This window comes from Trachypithecus francoisi, unplaced genomic scaffold (assembly GCF_009764315.1).
Source record: "Trachypithecus francoisi isolate TF-2019V2 unplaced genomic scaffold, Tfra_2.0 Lachesis_group0, whole genome shotgun sequence".
Lineage (NCBI taxonomy): Eukaryota > Metazoa > Chordata > Mammalia > Primates > Cercopithecidae > Trachypithecus > Trachypithecus francoisi.
Genome location: NW_022681453.1, coordinates 164,275,700 through 164,302,112, shown reverse-complemented (window position 1 = coordinate 164,302,112; position 26,413 = coordinate 164,275,700). Strand labels below are relative to the sequence as shown.

General features: G+C 45.2%; 1 protein-coding gene across 4 annotated transcripts in view; it reads left to right on the top strand.

Moving 5' to 3' along the window:
• The window catches only part of COLQ (collagen like tail subunit of asymmetric acetylcholinesterase), a 77,514-nt gene that overhangs the window by 16,123 nt on the left and 34,978 nt on the right, over positions 1–26,413 (top strand). For 3 of the 4 annotated variants that reach the window (XR_004437347.1, XM_033212725.1, XM_033212726.1), the window contains exons 2-3: positions 16,296–16,408; positions 17,634–17,735. Coding sequence is in view for 3 of the 4 variants with exons in the window: in XM_033212725.1 (XP_033068616.1) it covers positions 16,296–16,408; positions 17,634–17,735 (215 nt within the window). In the remaining variant the exon portion in view is untranslated. Of the gene's footprint in view, positions 1–7,012; positions 7,362–16,295; positions 16,409–17,633; positions 17,736–26,413 lie in introns of those variants that run through there. The other variant, XM_033212727.1, reaches the window with a different exon arrangement.

Sequence of the window (26,413 nt, the reverse complement as noted above, 5' to 3'; positions counted from 1 at the left end):
TGGGGAAAGGAATAAGTGAGCCAGGTGGTTTTGAATTACAAGTGCCTATAGAGCTAAACTGTCACCATGGAAAAATGAAGGCATGGAAACGTAGCGGCTGGAAGCACAGGGTCTTTCCACGCAGTCACAGTTGTCAGCAGGTGTTGGAAATAACCCACCCTTTGGACTCGATGCAGCTGGAAGCTTTTGTCTCTGACCTATGGCCAGATCTCCCGAATAATTCTACAAACTTGTCCTCCCCTGTCAAGCCCTGGCAGAAGATTTAATAGCACCGGCTGATTTATGTTGGCCGCTGTAATCAAATTCAGAATCAAGGCGCAGCCAGCCATGGAGAGGTTTCTTTATGTTCCCTTGGCTCCTAATAACATTGTCTCCTCCTTCCTCTCTACTTACCACATGCCATTTGGTCAGATTAGAACTTGAACTCAAAAAGCAGATGGCTTTCTTTAGATAAGGTCCAAAATAATTCCCTGGTCAGGGGAAAGGGGGATGGATTTGTTTTCTTGACTCTATGTGTGCAAAGGAGGTATTTTTGATATATGACTTATATAAAATAATGACCGATATGAGATGACTGATTTTCTTTCATCCTCATAGTGAGGGTAGACTTTTCCTCCTCAAGACATCTCTGTGGGTTAGGGGTGGGAGACAGAAGAGAATAACCTTCTTATATTGTTTGCAGTGATTCAACAACCTGCTCAAGGCCTCTCGATGAGCGGCTTCGGGTCCCTCCAGGAGGCGCTGATGCCTTAGCTCTGTGCAGCTCCAGGGGCCCCCTAGACGTTTGCTAACAAGGGAGTTGGGCTGACCTGCTCCCAGCCCTAATCCTTGTGAACATATCTTCTGGTTCTCTGTTGCCTACCTAAAATTTTTAAATTATATTCTTTTTAAAATCAGGAACAATTTCAAACATTCAGAGAAAGTAAAAGATAATTGTTCAGGGAACACCAATATGTCCACTGTTTGGGGCTGAGTTGTGTCTCCCCCAAATTCATGTTGAAGCCCTAATAATACCCAGTACCTTAGAATGTGACTGTATTTGTTTTTGGTTTTGGTCTTGTTTGTTTTTTGAAACTGAGTCTCGCTCTGTTGCCCAGGCTGGAGTGCAGTGGTGCAATCTCGGCTCACTGCAACTTTCACTTCCCGGGTTCAAACGATTCTCCTGCCTCAGCCTCCCGAGTAGCTTGGATTACAGGCACCCACCATCACACCTGGCTAATTTTTGTATTTTTTAGTAGAGAAGGGGTTTCACCATGTTGGCCAGGCTGGTCTCCATCTCCTGACCTCAAGTGATCTACCTGCTTCGGCCTCCCAAAGTGCTGGGATTATAGGCGTGAGCCACCATGCCCAGCCAGAATATGACTGTATTTGGAGATGAGATCTTTATAAAAGTGATTAAGATAAGGCCATTAGAGTGGGCATTAATCCAACTTGACTGGTGTTCTTATAAGAAGAGGAAATCTGAACACACAAAGAGACACGAGGGATGTGGGCAGAAGAGAGGCCATGTGAGGACATGACAAGCAGGTGGCCATGCCCAAGCCAAGGAGAGAGGCCTCAGGAGAAAACAAACATGCCACACCTGGGTTTTGGCCTTCCAGCCTCAAGACCTATGAGAAACAAGTCTCTGTTGTTTAAACCATTCACTCTGTCGTACTTTGTTACCCCAGCCCTAGAAAACGAATCATATACTGCATCGATTCTGCACTGGCTATCATTTTGCTGTGATTACTCTATCATATATCTGTTTATTCATCTTTTTATTGATGGACTTCAAGTAAGTTGCAGATTTGTCACCAACTTTGGAGAATAGAATGGGGGAAGTAAACCCATGTTTGATTGAAGACCACCAGCACACCTGATTGAACCCTGTCTGTGTTTGGGATAAGCAGAGATTATTTACTCATGGGAGTTTACAAACCAGGAAACTGAAACCCAGAGATGAACAGTCATTGGGTTTGATCAGAAAGATGTGATTCTGGGCATTGGTAAGTGGTTCCAACCTTAGCTGGCTGAGGCAACACTTCTGACTCCTTTGGGTGCCATTTCTTCTGAGGTTTCCTGCTCATTCTCTCTAGGTGGTGGTGGCGGTGGAAGATCTCCACTGTGTGCTGGTAACTGTTGTGTTTGACCTTGGGTGCATCCCTTAATCTCCCTGAGCCTTACCTGAAAATGAGGATGACAGTACTAATATGTACCTTGTGGGGCTGTTGCGGGGATCAAAGGATTGAATGGGGAACATCAAGGAATGTCTCGCATTGTTGGTACCTCACTACTGGGTTATAGGGCAATGCTATCTGCTATAACAGGTAAGCATTTTAGTGGCTTATCCTAATCAAAATTTATTTTTTGCTCATCTGACAGTCCAGTGTCCCTGGTTGGGGCCAGTGCACCTCCATTCTGGCATTCAGGGGTGCAGGCCCTTTCCATCCCATGGCTCCACTGTCCCTCAGGAATTGAGTCTGTGTACCCAGGCAGAATCATTGGCAAGAATAATGAAATGCCCCCACCTCTCTAAACTGCAGGGGGCTGGGAAATGCAGCTACTTCACAGGGATCACTCTGGCCTATGGAAGAGGGAGCACACATTTTGGGGGGAATGTTAGCCTTTTCCACACAGCCCCAACTCAGAGGAGGTCCTCTGATGGGAAATCAGTGGCTGGGAGTTAGTAGAGGAGGCAGCCAGCTAGCCCGGGAAACTGTCCCACCAGACCAGAGCAGTGAGGACAGGAGAAAGGTTAGAAGTGGTTGGGAACCAGTGAGCCATCACCAAGGGTCAGGGTCAGATGACCACAGGAGGGCACTTCCTCCTAGGGCTGTGTGCAAGGTGCCTTTGGAACTCTGACTCCAATTCTGTACTAGCTATGTGGTCCAGATCAAGTGACTTAGCTTCTCCAAGAGTCATTTTCTCCTCTGTAAAATGGGGATAATCAGCTGTGAGGGTTAAATGCAATAATGCCTGGGAAATGCTGAGCCTGGGTCATTGTCATTTCGTGATGTGGGTTTTGCCAAACAAGAGTCTGCAAGTATGCAGCGCAGGCAATGCTCCTTCCTCTCATCTCAAGAAGGATGATACTAACAAGTCATGGCCCTCTTTCCTCAGAGTCTTTCTTAACACAGCATTCTAGGAAACCTGTATTAATCAGTGCAAGTTAGGTCGGGCATGGTGACTCACGCCTGTAATCTTGGCAGTTTGGGAGGCCAAGGTGGGCAGATCACAGGAGGCCAGGAGTTCAAGACCAGCCTCGGCAGTATGGTGTGACCCCATCTCTACTAAAAATGCAAAGAACAGCCAGGCATGGTGTTTTTCCTGTAATTCTAGGTACTCCAGAGGCTGAGGCACTAGAATCTCTTGAACCCAGGAGGTGGAGGTTACAGTGAGCCAGGATTGCGCTGTGGCACTGCAGCCTGGGTGACAGAGGGAGACTTTGTTTGAAAAAAAAAATTTATAAAAGGCTGGGCACAGTGGCTCATGTCTGTAATCCCAACACTTTGAGAGGCCGAGGTGGGTGGATAACCTGAGGTCATGAGTTCAAGACCAGCCTGGCCAACATGGTGAAACCTTGTCTCTACTAAAAATACAAAAAATTAGCCAGGTGTGGTGGCAGGTGCCTGTAATCCCAGCTATTTGGGAGGCTGAGGCAGGAGAATCACTTGAATCCAAGAGGCAGAGGTTGCAGTGAACCAAGATCATGTCATTGCACTCCAGCCTAAGCAACAAGAGCAAAACTCCGTCTCAAAAAATAAAAAAAATAAAAAAATCAGTGCAAGTTAGCAGATGAGATGAAGACTCTTTATCCCCTAGAGGTTAGTCTTTTACAAGACTCTCCTGAGTAAACAAAACCATTGGATCTAGAGGTGAGATTAAAGAAAAAATTATTCTGACACTGGTTAAAATGGTAAGGAAGACTTTATCCAAGACTATTGCAATAGGTTTAATGACTATTGTAATAGGACACAGAGATCAACCTTAGCTCCATTACAAGGACAAGTGGGGATTTATAGCCAAAAAGCAGGTTGGGTGGGTCAGTGGATTAAAAACTACTAAGAGGAGACATCATGATAGGGGGATTTTGACTGAACCAACTTAACAGGATTCTTGCTGAAGGCAGACCAGGATGATCAGTTCTCAAGGGTGGGGGATTCTGTCTGAACTGACTTATCAAGATTCTGGCTGTAACTGGACTTTGCAAGGATGGAGACGGAAGCCCACGTTCAAGGCCTAGTCAAGAAGAGGGCTCAGGGGAACCTGACCAAAGCTTGGCCAAGGAGGGAATGGTTGTCGGTGGGAGGGTAGAACTTAGGTCCTCCTACCTATTTCTCTGTCTACCAGGGTTTTGGGATGGGACAGCAGACGTGAAGTGCTCCAGGGCTGGTGGGAGCCTTGGCACTGCCCCAAACAGGTAGATGTCTTTGCCTTTGGGTCCCTGGGAAGAGTGTGGGAGTTATCTATGCTGCACAGGCTCTCTGTGCGGTAGTGGTGTGAGACACAGCGTGAGGAGCATGCAAAGCAGAATCAACTTTGGCCCCATCAGCAGGGAACAGGCCTGTGTGTGGCAGCAGCAGGGACAGGAGCGCCTGGAACAGCTCCCAGGGATGTCGTATTCCAGAAGAGGTCTCTAGCCTGGCTGATAAATCCCAGAGCTGTAATTAAGACAAAATACTGTGAATGTGACACCTGCTGACAGCTGCAGGAAGGCCCCGGAAACTTGTATTGTGAATTCGATTTTGCAGGCAGCTCTGCTTCGTGAACTGGTGCCAGGCTAAGGCACCTGAGGGAACTTGAGGGCAAAGATTGCTCACTAAGGGGGAAGAGGGGAGATCCTTCACCCCTGTCTGGGAACCATCGATATCTCAGGAATCACAGACCGTGGTAGATGCCAAAGCTGGGAAGGGGTTAGAGCTCATCTGGTCCAAGGCTTTCATTGTACATCTAGAAAAATCCAGACCCACGGGGGAAATGGGTTGACTTAGGTCACACAGTGAGTTAATGCCAGGGCTAAAGACCAGGGCTCTTAATCCCGGGCTGGCACACTTGGCTGGAGAGCAGTTAAAAGTAGTTGAGCATATATCCATAAATTTGACTTAAATTCAATGGTACGTGCTTGGGAAGACAGAGACAATGCCAGAGGATGAGACAAAGTTATAGACAGAGACACAGAGACAGAGAGAGTAAGACAGAGACAGAAAAGAGAGCGGCAGAAGGAGAGAAACACAGAGAAGAGGCAGAAGATATTCGTGAGCCTGAACCATTAGGTTCAAATAGAGATTCAACACCTGCTGAGTTGGACAGGACCCCAGCGATCATCTAGTCCAGCTACTTTTGTTTTTACAATACTGAAACAAAGCACAGCTGAGTGGTTTACATATGTCAACCTTTTTAGAAAAAGTTTGATGCCATGTGGTTAAAAAAAAAAAAAGTGCTTTTGGTGTGAAAAGTGGCAAAACTTCCATCTCCGAAGGTTTGTGAAATGAAATTTGAAAAATGAAGAGCTGTAAGAATATGACTCAGAATAGAGAAAGTTGGGAAAATGTGATGCAGATATTTCTGCAACTCTCTAGGACTCAGGACTGAGGACTCCCTGAACTTATTGCTACTTTCTCTGAGGTCTTAGACCCAGTTTCTGAGAAGGACAAAGGGGAATTCCCCAGAGAAGGAACACAGCCTAAGCCTCACCTCCCACTCCTCCCATCTTGACACAGCAAATCTCTGCTTTCAAGTATCAGCTCAAATACCACCTCTTCCAGGAATCCTTCCTTGGTGTCTCACTTGGGCCCTCTCCCCCTCAACTGTTACCCATTTCTTCCTTCTATAAAGCCCCTCAGGCATCCCTGCCCTATGTTGGCCAGTCTTCTTTTTTAGCCTTATACAACAGTTATCCAAGAATATGTCGATAAGAGAGCCCTTATTCTGCGCCAGGAATTCCAAAAGCTGTAGCTCTAATTCTCACAACAAACTATTAAAGTCGGCTTTGCACGCCCACTTTACAAGTAAGAAAGCTTAGACTCCAAAAGAATGAATAACTTCCTCAAGGTCACTCAGCTACTAAGTGGCAAAACCAGGACTAAAGCCCAACTTGGATGACTCCAGGGCCAGTACTCTTCCCATGAAACTGAACAACACATTCCAAGGGCAGGAACTGTGTCTAGTCATTGTATCTTCCACAATTTGGTACTTACTGTGTTTCTGAATGAATAAAACAGTAAATGAATGAATGAATGAACGTAAGTGTCCTTTCTTTCGAAGTTTATAGTGTAGGGCTTGGCAAGCTACAGCCTGTGGGCCAAATCCAGCCTGCCTCCTATTTTTATATAAACTTTTATAAAACATGGCCACACTCATTCCTTTATGTATTGTCAATGGCTGCTTTCCTGTACAATGGCAAAGTGAGGTTGTAACAGAGACTATGTGACCCACAAAGCCTAAATATTTACTGTGTGGCCCTTTATAGCAAAACTTTGCTGACTCCTGCCATAGCTTATGGTCTTTACTAAGCTGATTAAAATAACACTGCTTATTGCTAAGTAGTATAATAATAATCTTGTCTTTTATAATCTAAAATATTTTGTGTCCATGCTTGTGCACTGGGTGTGCCTATAAAGAACCAGATAGATTTAAATGTGTAACTGGTATATGCCACCTTATTGTTTTATAGGCAGGCTTCATCCAAAAAGACTTGCCCACATGTCCTCTGGAAATCTATATATTTTGTTTATTTGTGGTTTCGTTGTTGTTGTTGTTGTTGTTGTTTTAGTTACGTTTAGCTTTGTCAGCAACACTTTGGCCCCGATAGGATGAGAGCTGAGACCCCTGGCCGTGAAGGTCTTCCCTGAAGCAGAGGAGGGCAGGCTCCCTTTGGACAGTCTCGGTGGGGGTTGACTTTGAGGCTTACCAGAGCAGTATTGACAAGGCGGTTTTTGAGCCAAATGAAAAGCAGCCCGTTTGACTGACTGCTCTCCATTTCCTCTTGGCTTGCAGGGGCTAAGTATCCCCAGGCTCCCAACCTTATGTCCTCCCCTGGGCTGAAGGCACTCTTGTACTCCAGGCCTCCCCTACAGCAGTGTTCATGGGCAGCTGGAGCAGGGCTGCCTACCCATTGCTGCTCCCAGGAGCTGGCCCCAGACCCCTGGCATCTGGGGCAGAAACAACATCAAAGCAGGGATTGGCCAACTCCCACCCCTAATGCCAAACAGGCCAGGCACTGGGAGCACTCGGAGGCGTGACGAATCTCAGCCTGTCTCCGGCTAGTGTTCCCTGGCCAGTCCGCTTTGGGCCTTGCCTCACAATGACGGGCTCATCATTCAGCCTCGCTCATCTGCTCATCATTTCAGGACTGCTCTGTTACTCGGCAGGCTGCTTGGGTGAGTTGTGTGTGCATGTGTGTGTGCGCGCGGATGCACATGCATTGTTTTGGAAACAAGACTCTTGGAAAGCCGACTGTACTAGGAGGTTTCAGTAGCCTTTAAATTTTTTTCCTTTAAGTTTTTTTTTTTCTTTCACAGGGCTGTTTCTCATTGTGAAAGCCTTTAAATTTTAAACTGCTCAGCTAGTGTTGAAATTGCAATGCAAAGGCGTTTCACAGTAGAGTTGGTGGGGACCTAGTGTACTTGCTCACGGGTGTGTGCACTTGTCTGTGTCCCTCTTGTGACCTTGACTTCAGGCTGGCCGGCTGGCAGCTGGTACCTTGGCTTGGAAGTAAAATTGTGTTCTGTGGTCTGGGCCCCCGCTGGCGTTGGGTGGCTGAGACAGTCTCCATCACTCTTGAGTGGACTGCCTTGGGTAATGTGGCTCAGAGGCACAGCCACCAAACCACCAAATTGTTCTTTGCAGGCTGCATCCTTGCCTGCTTGGGGGCATACAGCAGAAGGCAAACTCTACCGTGTTCTTTCAGAGAAGTTCAAATTATGTGCAACTTTTAGAATCAGAATTTGTTTCTCAAGGTTTGTTGTGGGGATTGAAGGAAAATTGTAGGGTGCAGCCTTCTCTGGAACAAGTGAATCGGGGGGAATTTTGGGCAAATTGTATTCAGTTAATGTAAGAACTTTACTGTAGCTGAGACCCAACTCACTACAATAAAGTCACAGCACTCCAAGATGTCATAAAGCATGTACCCTTGGCCTTCTCTCTTCTCTTGGGTCTCCCTCTCTCATGCAAGTTCCCACAGGCAGGGAAAGGCCCCAAAGGAGGAGGAGGAAGTAAAAAGCTGACTAGTCCACCAACTAGACAGGCAGGTGCGGAACAGTTATGTGACTGCACTTGTAATTCTCCCAACCTGCTGAGGCAGGATGCTTATGTCAGTTCTTTCCTTTGGCAGTTTCTAATGACACATTTGTTGGGTTGAGGGGGTGGGAGGGAAGGCTACTTGATGGAAAAACAGAAGGCAGAAATGGAAAATGCTGTTTCCAGTAACCTATTGTGGGGCTGGCCTTGCAAGAGGGGAGATGAAGATGGACACAGTAGTGGTTCTGGTGTTATACTTATCTTAAAAAGGGACTAAAGGAGGCCAGGTGCAGTGGCTCACGCCTGTAATCCCAACACTTTAAGAGGCTGAGGCAGGTGGATCACCTGAGGTCAGGAGTTCGAGACCAGCCTGGCCAACATGACAAAACGCTGTATCTACTAAAAATACAAAAATTAGCCAGGCATGGTGGCGCACGCCTATAATCCCAGCTACTCAGGAGACTGAGGTACGAGAGTGGCTTCAACTCGGGAGGCGGACATTTCAGTGGGCTAAGAACACACCACTGCACTCCAGCCTGAGCAACATTGTGAGACTTCGTCTCAAAAAAAAAAAAAAAAAAAAAAAAGACTAAAGGACTTTGGAGATGATTTGGACAAAACTCCTTGTGGTACAGATGAGGAAACTAAGTTTCAGATTGAGTAAGTGAGTTCTACTGGCTCACATGGCCACTTGCACCCAGACTTAACACTCTTTGATTCAAATCCATGTCTTTCCAAGAGTAAATTGGAGAGAATCTCTTTCCAAAGATGTGCCTCAGTTTCTTGAAATGATACAGGAGAAAGTCTCCTTTTCAAGAATGGGTATTGAGTCCAAAGGGTAAAATCAGCATCATCAACAGCAAAAGCCCCAAACACTTGCCCAAAGCCTGCATTAAACAGTTACCCAGAATTTGGCAATGCACTGGCCACATACAACATGACCTTGATGTCTTTAAGTTGGGGCATGAGGTCCTGAAGTTCCGTGATGGTTGACGTTTCCAAGGCAGCTGCCTGGTGCTGAGCCACGTGCTGCACCCGGGTTTCTGCAGGCTCCACGGAGGTACACACAGGATTGCTTTCAATACAACAGAGCCTTCCGGGGCTTTTCCAGACTGGAGCCTGAGCTCAGACACGATTCTACAGAGATGGTCCATGATAGAGACCCACAGGCCACTCGGATAACACCAAAATAGACATGTGAAGTCCTGGCTTAGTTGACTGGGAGGGAGGAGGGAGGGGGAAGCTGCTCCCTACACGTCCACCTGATGGAAATATTCTGAGCAGGAATGAGCTGTAAATAAACTAGGCTCCTAAAAACAAACAGCTCCAGGGAGTCGGGGAGGGCAGAAATAGATGGCCTTCCCCTGCTGGGAAGAAAGTGGGTCAAGGGGGAAAGGGTGAGGGGAATGGGGTGGGGGAGCTGAACAATGCAGAGGCCTCATCCAGAAATGCAGCTGATAATTTGTGGTCACTGAAGAGGTCTCCAGTTTCCAGGAAGAAAGGAGAGAAGTGATTGCTTTAAATGATACAAGGTCCTTCATCAGTGGAAGACCACACAGGGTGCTGGGTGAAGGAAGGCACTGGAGGCCATATATGGTCTGGAAAAATAATGGTGATGAATGCATATTAGCAATGTGGGCCTGCCACCTTACCAGGTGCTTTTGGAACACCACAGCCTCAGCCTTTAGCTGTGTGCTGAGGCAAAAGAGAAGCAAAGGAGACACTGTAGCCAGGGGACCTTAAAAACATTCTGGGATTGGTGTGAACCTGCCAGCCTCCTCCACCCTATAACTGAAGCTGCCCACTCCTAGCAACTCAACAATCTAGGAAACTTGGAGAAGCTTAAAGAGGAATACATTGGTATTAATGTCAAGTTCTGGAACAATGTATCCATATTATTTTACCGCTGAGAAAAGTAGCCCGTGGCTGCTGGAGCTGCCCTGACACTCAGAGCTCAGCATGGTGTTTTGCAACACGGAAGCGATGTCACAGAACACCAACATCAGACAGGGTCACCCTGTGACCTTGATGGATTGAGACGAAAATAAGAATCACTCAATCACAACTGAACATAGATGAAAACAGGACTATCATCCAACCACAAAAATGACTAAACATTCTCCTGTCCTTGCTAATATGAGTGATTACTGCTGTTTAAAAAACCAATCACAGGTTTAGTCTTGCTCCACTCTCTTCTTCTAGATATGAATTAAGATACTCAATTATAGAATGACTCTTTCTTCCTGATGGCATCCAATTCAGAGTGAAGCCACACTTCGTTTCCTCATAGTCTCCGCTCAATCACCTAGCAAAAGCCCAACCCTAGGATCGGTCCTTCCCAGCATCCTCTAACTGAGATGCCCCACGGTTCCTTCTCATGTGTGTTCTCCCCCTTTGCAGTGAGTCAGTAACCAGCTTGGTTCCCTGAAGCCTTTGCTTGGAGGTCACTGATGCTTTAGCCCCAAGTTGTTATGGGACTTGTAGCTCCAAACCTTCATTTCTACCACATGCAGTCGTGGTGTAGAGCTCAAGAGGAAGGGCTCTGGAACCAGACTGCCTGGCTCTGTCACTTACTAGCTATATGACTTCAGACAAATTGCTTAACCTCTTTGCCTCAGTTAATGGATCTGTAAAATGGAGATGATGATAACAAAAGTAGTACCTAGCTTTTAGGGTTGCTGTGAGGATTAGGTGAATTTATATGTGTGAGTCACTTAAATGGTGCCTTGCATGTGGTGTCTGTCATTATTAATTCAGCAGATGTTTGTGGGGTGTCTAGTGTATGCAAGATACAGTGCTAGACGCTGGGGATAAAAACTGGCTCCTGCTCTCCCAGAAAGCACAGTTTGGTCAGAGGGATACAAGGAAATAGTTTTTCCCCTTGGAGAAAACCTAGCATAGGGGTAAACCCAGAGAAAAACATAGCAGGGCCACTCAATCTTGGCCTGGAAAGTCAAGGAAAGCTTCCTGTTAGAGGCAACACCTGAATACTTCTTGATGGACTGCTTATGGGAGGGTAGAGAGTGGGGTATAAGCAGCAGGCCTCTGGGCTCTGCAAGCCTTTCCAACTACAGATGCCATTTAGGTACTTTCTGCTTCCCACAAGGCCTGGCCCAGTGCCTGGCAGAGTGTGCTCAAATGAATAAATGTCTAACACTCATAAACTAGTGCCTGCTGTGACTTTTCTTTCCCAAACTCTGACCATTGTTGCCCCGGGTCCCCTGCAACTTCAAAACCACCCTTGAGTCTCCCTGCTCTTTCCCTCCTGCAACACGGTCCCCAGTTTCTCTGCATCAGTCCCTCCCTTCCTTTCCCGTGCCCTGCTGTATGCTCCCATTCTCCAAGACTGTCCTCCGCACACCTGCACCTTCCCAGTGTTCTCCGGCACCATTTTGATCCTGTTACTCCTTTACCCTGCACCTGCCGTGGCTTCCTACGACTTTCCGATTAAAGCTTAAACCCAGCCGGGTGCGGTGGCTGACGTCTGTAATCCCAGCACTTTGGGAGGCCGAGGTGGGTGGATCACGAGGTCGGGAGATGGAGACCATCCTGGCTAACACGGGGAAACCCCGTCTCTACCAAAAATACAAAAAATTAGCTGGGCGCGGTGGCGGGCGCCTGTAGTCCCAGCCACTCAGGAGGCTGAGGCAGGAGAATGGCGTGAACCTAGGAGGCCAAGTTTGCAGTGAGCCGAGATCGCACCACTGCACTCCAGCCTGGGCGATAGAGCAAGACTCCGTCTCAAAAAAAGAAAAGAAAAACAAAAACTTAAACCCCTTTGTGGGGTATCCAAAACGGAATGATCTAGCCCCACATTAACTTTCCAGCTTTCCCTGCATCCTGACCCCAACACCCACTGTTCCTCCTCTTCATTAGGCGACCACCTTAAAGCGTCTTGCCTCTGTGCTGTGTTTAACGTTTTTTGTTTGTTTGTTTGTTTGAGATGGAGTTTCACTCTTGCCTGGGCTGGAGTGCAATGGCACAATCTCAGCTCACTGCAACCTCTGCCTCCCAAGTTCAAGTGATTCTCCTGCCTCAGCCTCCCGAGTAGCTGGGATTACAAGCATGTGCCACCACGCCCAGCAAATTTTTGTATTTTTAGTAGAGATGGGGTTTCGCCATTTGGTCAGGCTGTTCTTGAACTCCTGACCTTAAGTGATCTGCCCACCTCAGCCTCCCAAAGTGTTGGGATTACAGGCGTGAACCACTATGCCTGGCCTGTTTGACATATTTTGGAGCGCCTGTCTGCCTTGCCTTCTTCAGGAGAAACTCCTCCCACAGCCTCTGTTGAGCTGGTGACAGACCCTGAGATCCTGCTAACGACTGGATCTGAGCCAGTCCAGGGCAGGCTCTGCTCAGCTCCCCCCATGACCTGTCATCTGGCTGGGCAAGCAGATTCCCTGTGGTGGATGTTTGAACTAAGACCCACAAAGGGATGTTCCAGACAAAACAGATGGGGGAGGTAAAAGAGGTGAGGCAAGACTGGGTCAGCTGTCATGGGAAGATGGGTGTGAAAACGCCAAAGAAGATGGAATGGATCAGATGCACAGAAAGAAGCATAAAAGGGGAGGTAGGGGACAGGGGATGGAGGAAGTTGAGAGAAATATCAGGACAGTGTCATGCTCCATTAACTCACTGGCTCCAGCTCTTTCTGACAGTTGTTAACTTTATGATAAATCTCCTTTTTCCCCAGAGGCCATGTGAGTGAAGCTCTGCTTCTCACAATCCAAGTAGCCCTGAATGGAACACGGTCTCTCTCCTGCCATTCCTCCCGCTCCCCAGGGAGTCTCCCTTCCTTCCATCATCCACCTCCCCAGCTGGCCCTTCAAGGCCTAGCAAGTACCCGTGACTTCCCCAGATATTTTTGTGGTCTGGAAGACTTCCTGTCTGAATTCTCCTTGCTCTTCCAGAATTAGCATGAGTGCCATCTTTCCCAAAAGATGGCCAGGTCCATCCCAGCTGGTGGCTACCTGTTGTTCCTGTTTTTCTGAATTCCTTCAGTCCCTCGTTAACTTGTATGACCTAGAATGGATGCTGCTTTGGTGTTGGGTGCTGGGTTCTATGGAAACTTTTGTGACCAAGCTAAGCACCAAGCATTAGATAGGCCAACAGTTTTCATTGGGGCAGTTTTGGAAATTTTCAAGGTATTTTTGGTTGTTTCAAAGGCTGGGATGGGTAGCACCACTGTGTTTGTTGAGCCGGGTCAGGAGTGAGAGCTGTCTTGCAAAGGGTGAGACAGAATTTTCCCACATCCTACATGACTTTGAAATGTCCCAAGGAACATTCATACCTATATATAATTACCTCATTCTGTAACTGAATTATCTTTTACACAGCATTTTTAAAGCACTGTTGTAATATAAATTGAGTTTTCTAAGACTACAATTACAGAGTAATGGTTGTGCTTTGTCTAGTCGGGAATTTTACCCAGTGTTGTTTATTATTTCAGAAAATCACATCACATGGTGGACACATTCCTTGTAGCATGGGAGTTGCCAGTACTATAATCTGTATTTGAGCGGTTGCATTCACTGTGATTTCACGTAAGTGCAAGCATCAAACTACAGCATTATGTATTCTAATATTGTTGTGTCTGACCACTTATAATCAAAATGTTTACTTTTATATCATAAGTCACTTTTTTTTTGTTTCTTTCTTTCTTTTATTTTTTGAGATGGAGTCTCGCTCTGTTGCCGGGTTGGAGTACAGTGGTGCAATCTTAGCTCACTGCAACCTCCACCTCCCAGGTTCAAGCAATTCTCCTGCCTCAGCCTCCTGAGTAGCTAGGACTACAGGCGCGTGCCACCATACTCAGCTAATTTTTGTATTTTTAGTAGAGATGGGGTTTCACCATGTTGACCAGGATGGTCTCGATCTCTTGACCTCGTGATCTGCGCGCATTGGCCTCCCAAAGTACTGGGATTACAGCCATGAGCCACCACGCCTGGCCCATAAATCACTTTCTTATATTTTTCTTTTATGTAGAATTAAGAGCACGATATTGATTTTTTAAATCATGTGTCAGTGTGCTGTATTATTTATGAATTTCATTTCTGGATAATAAAGGTGTCTTTACACAATGTTTCCCATAAAAGGTCGCATTGGGCCTGAGAGGGCTGAGGGCCTTTGGCACAGGCCAGTGGAATGCTCCATCATCAAGGGTGCTAGGGAGTGTGTGTGCACAGAGCCACCATTCCTGTGGACACTGCACGACCTGGCGACTTCTGGGGAGCACTCAGCACTTGTCTAGTGTCTGAGGCAGGTCCTGGAGCACAAGGTGGAGATGGTTGGCAGATGCTGGCCCCTGGGAGATAAGACAGAAAACTGGATTCAGGACTGAGAGCATGTGGTGGTCAACCTGGCGCGCATGTTCTGTGAGGTCAGAGGTATCGTGAAGGGGTGGAAGTGAAGGTACATCGTGACACCAAAACTGAGAACTGAAAAACCGTAGCTTTGGGTGATTATGGATATTGCTGCTATGAATATTTTAGTACATGCATTTTAGCAAAAACACACCCACTTTTTTTTAAGGGCCATTTCAAGAGAAATTTTTACTTGTTGGTATAAAAATAAAACTATAACCATTCAAGCTGGCTCTTAACTAAAAAGTTTACCTTGAAACATTTGCAGTAACTCCCACTGGATTCATTCGGTAGGGACACAAATCAGGGCTGTCTCAGTGCAAACACCAGAGAACACATATATGGTCCTGGCCAATGCACATCATTCAGATATACTGGGGAGGAGATTCAAGCTTGGAGTCAGAACCTGAAATTTTAAAGATCACTTGCAATCATGATTCCAGATACACCCACTTTTCTATTGGTAAAAACCTAGGAGTGAAATTGCTAGGCTAAAGTGTATGTCTGTGTTCAGCTTTAATAGAAGATAACAAGCAATTTTCCAAAGAGGTTGCATCGGTTTACATTCTGGCCAGCTAATGTGTGATAGTTGTGGTTGTTCCACATCCTTGCCACATTTCTTATGTTCTGTCCTTTTCATTTTAGCCATTCTGGTGGATGTGTAGTTGTACCAACCCAATGAACATCAGCAATGTTCAGCAGAATGGATGAGCAGGTTGTGATATAGTCACTCAGTGGGACTCTATTCAGCAGTAACAATGATAAACAACAACCTAGATGATTCCCATAGACAACATGTTAAGAGAGAGAAACCAAAGACAAGAGTTCATATTGTATGATTCCATTTACATAAAGTGCAATATCAGTCAAAATGAATGTCTGGTGTTAGAATTCAGGATGGGAAGGGGTGCAGAGATTAGAGCTTGAAGGAGCTTCTGGGTGCTGGGGGATGCTGTTTGTTGACCTGGGTGCTGGTTTCTAGGATTCGTCCACCTTGTGGAGATTTATTGGGCTGTAACTTATTGATCTGTGTACTTTTTATAAGGCATACTTCAACATTGAACATTTACTAACATTGAACATGGATGAGACTTTTTGTAAAAATAAAGCTACAAAGGTTCAGAGCCCTCCCTTCATTTCCTGACACTGTGGATTAGGCTACCCATATACTGAGACATTAAACCATAATTCTCCAGTGACATGAGTGACACGTGAATGTGTTTGTAAAGTCTAGAGTCAATATATGTGTTTTAAATCATGAGTGTGGGTGTCCTGTAAGTAATGCTGCCACCAGCCCTGGCTGCCTCCGTGTCTGAACAATTTCCTTCTGAGTACAATATTAAAGTTATTAGCAAGCACTTTCTTCTCCTCAACTACTGAGGGCATATGATGAGTCTGTTTGAACTTTGCATTTCCTGCTACATCTACAAAGTAACAAGTCAGTATCTGAGGAAGGAGAAATGAACCTTATAATGGTCACAGTGTCCAGACAAGTTATCTGCTTCTTTATGAACCATCTTAATCCAGCAAAGGCAAGGGCAAGGGCATAATTGCTATGTCAAGTAGCCGACAGGAGGCCCACCCACATCCAACAGGCTAGAAATTAGATTTGGAAGTCTAGGGTGGCAGGATGGGTCTTCCCTGGGCACGGTGGGTGTGACAGAGGCCCCAGCACTGACCACATGCTAACGAGCAGCAGTTTTCTCTGAACAGCCCTTCCTGGCCTGGATCAGAAGAAGCGTGGTGGCCACAAAGCATGCTGCCTGCTGACGCCCCCTCCACCACCACTGTTCCCACCACCATTCTTCAGAGGTGGCCGAAGTCCGGTGAGTACTTTGGGATTTATGAGAGGAAAAAAAAAGTGCAGGCTACTCATTTGCACACCACACAGCCCCGCCTGCCTGCCCCACTCCACCTGAGCTGCCTCTGGAATCTTTTGTGAGAGCCTCAACTCTCCATGGTCACCCAGAGGTTGAGCCCTGGAATGGACATTTTGCAGTTCCTGGGGTGTGTGCATTCTCCAAATATCTTAAATAAATGATGGAGGGAGGGAGATTCTTCTCAGGAGGAATTGGATTTGGCAAAGTTTCTCATTTTCTCAAAAACCACGAGGTGAATTTATAATATAACTTCCTGGGTTCCCATCAGCTGCTCAAATATGGAATTTCCCCTTCTGTTTTTCTTCTCCCCAAGTGTTTATGAAATTCCATTCTGCAGCCCGTGTCTAACACAGACCATTTCCATGAGGTGACTCAGGAAATAGTTCTCCTGTAGCCACACTGAGGTGTGAGAGGGAGCAGAATTTGGAAAGAAAGGACAAGGTGAGGAAAAGAGCAAGATTCGGGAAACTGGCCTAGAAGGCAACAGCCAGGGCATTCTGGGAACTTGGGATTCTCAGCTCTTTCCCAACGCTGTTTCTCCTGTGCTGTCCAGTTTAGGAGCCACTAGCCATATGTAGCTATCTGGCACTTGCAATGTGGCTAGTTCAAGTTGAGATGTGCTGTAAGTGTAAAATACACACTGGATTTTGAAAGAATTAGTATGAAAAAGGAATGTAAACTATCTCATTAGTTAACTTTCTAATACTAAATATATGTTAAAATGATAATATTTGGGTTTTGTTGGGTTAAATAAAGTATATTATTAAAATTAATTTCACTTTTTTCTTTTTACCTTCTTGAAAGGAAAAAAATGTGACTACTAGACAATTTAAAATTACAATGTTGCTCTTATCGGTGGCTCATGTTAGTTATGTTTCCACTGGACGGTGCCAACCTAGACATTGGATAGAGGCCCCTGAAATGAGCTTCCTAACTCTATCCAAAGTGGCTGCGCGGTATCTGTAATTCACAAAAGCCAGGTTTGTCTCAAGAGCAGATGAGAGAACAGAAACTGGTAGCCCAAGATGTCATCTTCTTGGGGCAGTCATTGGGGTGTCAGGGAACTGCCAGGCTTAGAGACCTGAACCCAGAGCAGGTCTGTGTCCAGGATGGTGACCCTTCCTCTGTCCCCTACACCTGACCTTTAACTCTGTGTTGCTTTGTACTGAAGCTTCTCTCCCCAGACATGAAGAATCTCATCCTGGAACTGGAGACCTCGCAGTCCCCGTGCATGCAAGGCTCACTAGGCTCCCCTGGGCCTCCCGGCCCCCAGGTTGGTGCACTCTACCGGACCCCTCTTTCTGTCTTCTGTTTAGAGCAGGAAAGCCCATTGCACAGAGCCTCTTAGTGTCTGCTCCTTCTCATGGGATACAAAGCTGTTTTTCCTTCTCTCGCTAACTTCCTGCTCCAAAGCCACATGGATAGAACACTGGCTCTTTGCTAGGTAAATTCTGACCTCCCGGCCTTGATTTCCTCATCTATGCAATGGGGATAATAATTGTCCCTACAGTACTGAATTTTGGGGGAATCAAATGAGGATGCCACCTCTGTGGATATGGTTTTTATTAGTTACAATCAGACAAACACTTGATGACGGTGCCCCTTATGTAACCATTGACCCCTCCTGTGGACCAGAGCTGCCTGCGTTCAGCACAGGGAAGTGGGGGCGCGGAGGAGATTGTTTCCTGCCTCACTGGGCCCCCAGGTGTTGCTACCAAGTAGCCCGCCCCTGCCCACCAAAGCTAAAGGGGAGAGTGAGGCAAAATGCTGGAGAAAGGATTTCTAGACAAACAAGAGTACCCTCCAGAAACCCCACCCCACAGACTCCTGGCCCCTCTGGCCTGCCTCCAAGAGGGTGCTCCATCGGTAAGGGACAGCTGGGCCTGAGCCTTCCATGGGGAGGAGAAAGAGAGTGTAAGGAGCAGTTAGTTCCCCAAGTGCTTTCCCATGCAGAGGGCATAAAAATGACATCACCCACCTGGGTAAACCCTCGTGTGGCTTCCAGACACTTGAAGGCTCACCTGGATTACAAAGCTCCACAAGAGGGGACTCCAGCCTGTATCTCCTACATCACTTCCTACCTCCATTGTCTCCTTGACTCAGCCACAGTGACCATCTCTCAGGTTCTCAAACACTCCAAACTTGCTTTAGCCACAGGGCCTTTGCACTTGTGGTTCCTGCTGTTTGGAATGTTTTTCTTTCTGGTTTTGATCATGGCCAGCTCCTGTTGGCCACTCAGTACTCAGCTTCCATGCCACCTAAGTGGCACCTTCCATGTCACCTTCCATGCCGCTTAGAAGTGCCTTCTACCACCCACTCAACCACTTAGTCTAAAGTAGTCTCCTGCCCACACCCACCACCACAATCACTCTCTGCCACAATGACCTATTTTAATTCTCTGCATGATTTTCTCATCCCATTATGATTTTCTTATTTGTTTTTCTGTTCCTGGTCTCCCCTCTGTAAAACGTAAGCTCAATGGCAGGGGTTGGCAAACTATATCTGTGGATCAAATCCTGCAGCAAAGTTTCAATAAAACGTTGAAGTTTTATTGTCTGTGGCTGCTTTTGCACGACAAAGGCAGAGTTGAGTAGTTGTGACAGAGACCAAATGTGACCCACAAAGCCTAAGATACTGACAATGTAACCTTCTAAAGAAAACATGTGTCAAGCCTTGGTCTGTGGGAACAGAGACATTGTCCATCTCGCTCACTATTATATTGCCCGTCTACAACAGTGCACGGGGTCAAGATAGGTTCTCCATAATTACTTGTTGGATACAAGAAAGAAAACAGGACTTTGAACCCAGAGTTGGCCAGAGGCTGACACAGAGAAGCTGGGAAGCCTGCAGAAAAGCAAGATGAGAATCCTTGGAGGTGCATTTCTATCTTCCTACCTTCAGCCAGCCTACTCTAACAGGTCTCAGGCATGCTAGAACCCATGGAATATAGAAAAGAAAAGGGGGACTTTCTGCTGACCTCAGGACAGTGGCTCTCTGGTCACACACATCTGTAACCTCGTGCAATCCCCTTTGAAGCACCTGGAGGCTGTGTTGCCCAACTGCAGGGTCCTGTGTAGCCACCTTCATGTCCTTAGAACACAGTGTGGATGCTGTCCCTACTCAAAGTGAGGTCTGTGAACCAGCAACACTGGTATCATATGGGAGCTGGTTAGAAATGCAGAATCTCATCCCCCTGACAAATTCATTCTATCAGAATCTGCATTCTAACAAGATACCGCCCCTCCACCAAGTGAACGGAGTGAGTCATCTGCACATTAAAGTTGGAGAGGCAATGAGCTAGTGTACAATGACCTTGTGAAATAGTTCTAGTCCACTTCAAGAAACAGAAAGGACTAAGGCTTGGAAGAATCAAGAGAATGGAATGAAAACCCCCCTCTTCCCTATCCAAAAATAGAAGGTGAAGAAACCAAAGATAGTGGTTCTCAAATTATCTACACATTACAATTCCCTGGGGGAGCTTCAAAAATTACTGATGCTTGTTCCTCCTCCCCTGAGATTGGTATTTATTATTATTATCATTATTATTATCAGAGAGAGGGTCTCACTGTGCCACCTAGGTTAGAGTGCAGTGACTAGATCGCAGCTAACTGCAGCCTCCACTTCCCAGGCTTAAGTGAGCTTCCTACATCAGCCTCCCACAGGAGGTGGGACCACAGGTGCACATGCCATCATGCCTGGCTAATTTCTTAATATTTTGTAGAGACAAGGTCTCACCACATTGACCAGGTTGGTCTCAAACTCCTGGGCTCAAGCAGTCCTCCCACATTGGCCTCCCACAGTGCTGAGATTATAGGCATAAGCCACCCCACCCAGCCTGAGGTTGTTATTTAATTGGGCTGGGTTGGGGCCTGGGCTTTGGGATTTTTCAAACGTCTCCAGAGAATTGTAATATGCTGATAGACTTGGGAACCACTGGCTGAGGGGAGCTCTTGTTATTTGGACAAGTTTTGTAGAAGTCATATTTCAGGGAGGGAGGTTCCAAGATGGCTGAATAGAAACAGCTCCAGTCTACAGCTCCCAGCATGAGTGATGCAGAAGATGGGTGATTTCTGCATTTCCAGCTGAGTTTTGAAGAGAGTAGTGGTTCTCCCAGCATGGAGTTTGAGATCTGAGAAGGGACAGACTGCCTCCTCAAGTGGATCCCTGACCCCCGAGTAGCCTAACTGGGAGACACCTCCCAGTAGGGGCTGACTGACACCTCATACAGCTGGGTGCCCCTCTGAAACGAAGCTTCCAGAGGAAGGATCAAGCAGCAACATTTGCCATTCTGCAATATTTGCTATTCTGCAGCCTCTGCTGGTGATACCCAGGCAAACAGGATCTGGAGTGGACCTCCAGCAAACTCCAACAGACCTGCAGCTGAGGGTCCTGACTGTTAGAAGGAAAATTAACAAACAGAAAGGACATCCACACCAAAATCCCATCTGTACATCACCATCATCAAAGACCAAAGGTAGATAAAACCACAAAGATGGGGAGAAACCAGAGCAGAAGAACTGAAAATTCTAAAAATCAGAGCGCTGCTTCTCCTCCAAAGGAATGCAGTTCCTCACCAGCAATGGAACAAAGCCAGATGGAGAATGACGTTGACGAGTTGAGAGAAGAAGGCTTCAGACGATTGGTAATAGCAAACTACTCTGAGCTAAAGGAGGATGTTCGAACCCATCACAAAGATGCTAAAAACCTTGAAAAAAGATTAGATGAATGGCTAACTAGAATAAACAGCGTAGAGAAGACCTTAAATGACCTGATGGAGCTGAAAACCATGACACAAGAACTACGTGATGCATGCACAAGCTTCAGTAGCCAATTCGATCAAGTGGAAGAAAGGGTATCAGTGACTGAAGTCAAATGAATGAAATGAAGTGAGAAGAGAAGTTTAGAGAAAAAGAGTAAAAAGAAATGAACAAAGCCTCCAAGAAATATGGGACTATGTGAAAAGACCAAATCTGTGTCTGATTGGTGTACCTAGAAGTGACAGGGAGAATGGAATCAAGTTGGAAAATACACTTCAGGATATTATCCAGGAGAACTTCCCCATCCTAGCAAGGCAGGCCAACATTCAAATTCAGGAAATACAGAGAATGCCACAAAGATGCTCCTTGAGAAGAGCAGCTCCAAGACACTTAATTGTCAGATTCACCAACGTTGAAATCAAGAAAAAAATGTTAAGGGCAGCCAGAGAGAAAGGTCGGGTTACCCACAAAGGGAAGCCCATCAGACTAACAGCAGATCTCTTGGCAGAAACTCTACAAGCCAGAAGAGAGTGGGGGCCAATATTCAACATTCTTAAAGAAGAGAATTTTCAACCCAGAATTTCATATCCAGCCAAACTAAGCTTCATAAGTGAAGGAGAAATAAAATCCTTTACAGACAAACAAATGCTGAGAGATTTTGTCACCACCAGGCCTGCCTTACAAGAGCTCCTGAAGGAAGCACTAAACATGGAAAGGAACAGCCGGTACCAGCCACCACAAAATCATACCAAACTGTAAAGACCATCAACACTATGAATAAACCGCATCAACTAATGAGCAAAATAACCAGCTAACATCATAATGAGAGGATCAAATTCACACATAACAATATTAACCTTAAATGTAAATGGGCTAAATGCTCCAATTAAAAGACACAGACTGGCAAATTGGATAAAGAGTCAAGACCCATCAGTTTGCTGTATTCAGGAGACCCATCTCACATGCAGAGACACACATAGGCTCAAATTAAAGGGATGGAGGAAGATCTACCAAGCAAATGGAAAACAAAAAAAAAGCAGGGATTGCAATCCTAGTCTCTGATAAGACAGACTTTAAGCCAACAAATATCAAAAGAGACAAAGAAGGCCGTTACATAATGGTAAAGGGATCAATTCAACAAGAAGAGCTAACTATCCTAAATATATATACACCCAATACAGGAGCACCCAGATTCATAAAGTAAGTCCTTAGAGACCTACAAAGAGACTTAGACTCCCACACAATGATAACAGAAGACTTTAACACCCCACTGTCAACATTAGACAGATCAACAAGACAGAAAGTTAACAAGAATATCCAGCAATTGAACTCAGCTCTGCACCAAGCAGATTTAATAGATGTCTACAGAACTCTCCAGCCGAAATCAACAGAATATACATTCTCAGCTCCACATCGCACTTATTCCAAAGTTGACCACATAGTTGGAAGTAAAGCACTCCTCAGCAAATGTAAAAGAACAGAAATTATAACAAACCGTCTCTCAGACCACAGTGCAATCAAACTAGAACTCAGGATTAAGAAACTCAATCAAAACTGCTCAACTACATGGAAACTGAACAACCTGCTCCTGAATGACTACTGGGTACATAATGAAATGAAGGCAGAGGCCGGGCACGGTGGCTCAAGCCTGTAATCCCAGCACTGTGGGAGGCCGAGACGGGCGAATCACGAGGTCAGGAGATCGAGACCATCCTGGCGAACACGGTGAAACCCCGTCTCTACTAAAAAATACAAAAAACTAGCCGGGCGAGGTGGCGGGCGCCTGTAGTCCCAGCTACTCGGGAGGCTGAGGCAGGAGAATGGCGGAGAAGCTCGGGAGGCGGAGCTTGCAGTGAGCTGAGATCCGGCCACTGCACTCCAGCCCGGGCGACAGAGCAAGACTCCGTCTCAAAAAAAAAAAAAAAAAAAAAAAGAAATGAAGGCAGAAGTAATGATGTTCTTTGAAAACAATGAGAACAAAGACACAACATGCCAGAATCTCTGGGAGACATTTAAAGCAGTGTGTAGAGGGAAATTTATAGCACTAAATGCCCACAAGAGAAAGCAGGAAAGATCTAAAATTGACACCCTAACATCATGGAAGTAGAGGAGCAAGAGCAAACACATTCAAAAGCTAGCAGAAGGCAAGAAATAACTAAGATCAGAGCAGAACTGAAGGAGATAGAGACACAAAAAAAAAAAACTTTCAAAAAATCAGTGAATCAGGAGCTGGTTTTTTGAAAAGATCAACAAAATTGATAGAGCACTAGCAAGACTAATAAAGAATAGAGAGAAGAATCAAATAGACGCAATGAAAAACGATAAAGGGGATATCACCACCAATCCCACAAAAATACAAACTACCATCAGAGAATACTATAAACACCTCTATGCAAATAAACTAGAAAATCTAGAAGAAATGGATAAATTCCTGGACACATACACCCTCCCAAGACTAAACCAGGAAGAAGTTGAATCCCTGAATAGACCAGTAACAGGCTCTGAAATTGAGGCAATAATTAATAGCCTACCCACCAAAAAAAGTCCAGGACCAGACAGATTCACAGCCAAATTCTACCAGAGTTACAAAGAGGACCTGGTACCATTTCTTCTGAAACTATTCCAATCAATAGAAAAAGAGGGAATCCTCCCTAACTCATTTTATGAGGCCAGTATCATCCTGATACCAAAGCCTGGCAGAGACACAACAAAAAAAGAGAATTTTAGACCAATATCCTTGATGAACGTCGGTGCAAAAATCCTCAATAAAATACTGGCAAACCGAATCCAGCAGCACATCAAAAAGCTTATCTACCATGATCACGTGGGCTTCATCCCTAGGATGCAATGCTGGTTCAACATATGCAAATCAATAAACATAATCCGTCATATAAACAGAACCAAAGACAAAAACCACAGGATTATCTCAATAGATGCAGAAAAGTCCTTTGACAAAATTTAACAGCCCTTCATGCTAAAAACTCTCAATAAACTAGGTATTGAGGGGATGTATCTCAAAAGAATAAGAACTATTAATGACAAACTCACAGCCAATATAATACTGAATGGGCAAAAACTGGAAGCATTCCCTTTGAAAACTGGTGCAAGACAGGGATGCCCTCTCTCACCACTCCTGTTCAACATAGTGTTGGAAGTTCTGGCCAGGGCAATCAGGCAGGAAAAAGAAATAAAGGGTATTCAATTAGGAAAAGAGGAAGTCAAAGTGTCCGTGTTTGCAGATGACATTATTTTATATTTAGAAAACCCCATCATCTCAGCCCAAAATCTCCTTAAGCTGATAAGCAACTTCAGCAAAGTCTCAGGATACAAAATCAATGTGCAAAAATTGCAGGCATTCCTATACACCAATAACAGACAAACAGAGAGCCAAATCATGAGTAAACTCCTATTCACAATTGCTTCAAAGAGAATAAAATACCTAGGAATCCACCTTACAAGGGATGTGAAGGACCTCTTCAAGGAGAACTAAAAACCACTGCTCAACGAAATAAAGAGGTCACAAACAAATGAAAGAACATTCCATGCTCATGGATAGGAAGAATCAATATCATGAAAATGGCCATACTGCCCAAGGTAATTTATAGATCCAATGCCATCCCCATCAAGCTACCAGTGACTTTCTTCACAGAGTTGGAAAAAACTACTTTAAAGTTCATATGGAACCAAAAAAGAGCCCACATTGCCAAGACAATCCTAAGCCAAAAGAACAAAGCTGGAGGCATCGCACTACCTGACTTCAAACTATACTACAAGGCTACAGTAACCAAAACAGCATGGTATGGTACCAAAACAGAGATACAGACCAATGGAAAAGAACAGAGCCCTCAAAAATAATACCACACATCTACAACCATCTCATCTTTGACAAACCTGACAAGAACAAGAAATGGGGAAAGGATTCCCTATTTAATAAATGATGCTGGGAAAACTGGCTAGCTGTGTGTAGAAAGCTGAAACTGGATCCCTTCCTTACACCTTATACAAAAATTAATTCAAGATAGATTAAAGACTTAAATGTTAGACCTAAAACCATAAAAGCCCTTCTTTTCAAGAAGAAAACATAGGCAATACCATTCAGAACATAGGCATAGGCAAGGACTTCGTGTCTAAAACACCAAAAGCAATGGCAACAAAAGCCAAAATTGACAAATGGGATCTAATTAAACCAAAGAGCTTCTGCACAGCAAAAGAAACTATCATCAGAGTGAACAGGCAACCTACAGAATGGGAGAAAATGTTTACAATCTACCCATCTGGCAAAGGGCTAATATCCATATTCTACAAAGAACTTAAACAAATTTGCAAGAAAAAAATCAAACAACCCCATCAAAAAGTGGGTGAAGGATATGAACAGACACTTCTCAAAAGAAGACATTTATGCAGCCAACAGCCACATGAAAAAATGCTCATCACTGGCCATCGGACAAATGCAAATCAAAACCACAATGAGATACCATCTTACACCAGTTAGAATGGCAATCATTAAAAAGTCAGGAAACAACAGGTACTGGAGAGGATGTGGAGAAATAGGAACACTTTTACACTGTTGATGGGACTGTAAACTAGTTCAACCACTGTGGAAGACAGTGTGGCGATTCCTCAAGGATCTAAAACTAGAAATACCATTCGACCCAGCCATCCCATTACTGGATATATACCCAAAGGATTATAAATCATGCTGCTATAAAGACACATGCACACGTATGTTTATTGCAGCACTATTCATAATAGCAAAGACTTGGAACCAATCCAAATGTCCATCAGTGATAGACTGGTTTAAGAAAATGTGGCACATATACACCATGGAATACTATGCAGTCATAAAAAAGGATGAGTTCATGTCCTTTGTAGGGACATGGATGAAGCTGGAAACCATCATTCTGAGCAAACTATCGCAAGGACAGAAAACCAAACACCGTATGTTCTCACTCATAGGTGGGAATTGAACAATGAGAACACTTGGACACAGGAAGGGGAACATCACACATCAGGGCCTGTCGTGGGGTTGGGGGAGGGGGGAAGGATAGCATTAGGAGATATACCTAATGTAAATGACGAGTTAATGGGTGCAGCACACCAGCATGGCACATGTATACAAATGTAACAAACCTGCACGTTGTGCACGTATACCCTAGAACTTAAAGTATAATAAAAAACAAAGTAAGAAAGAAAT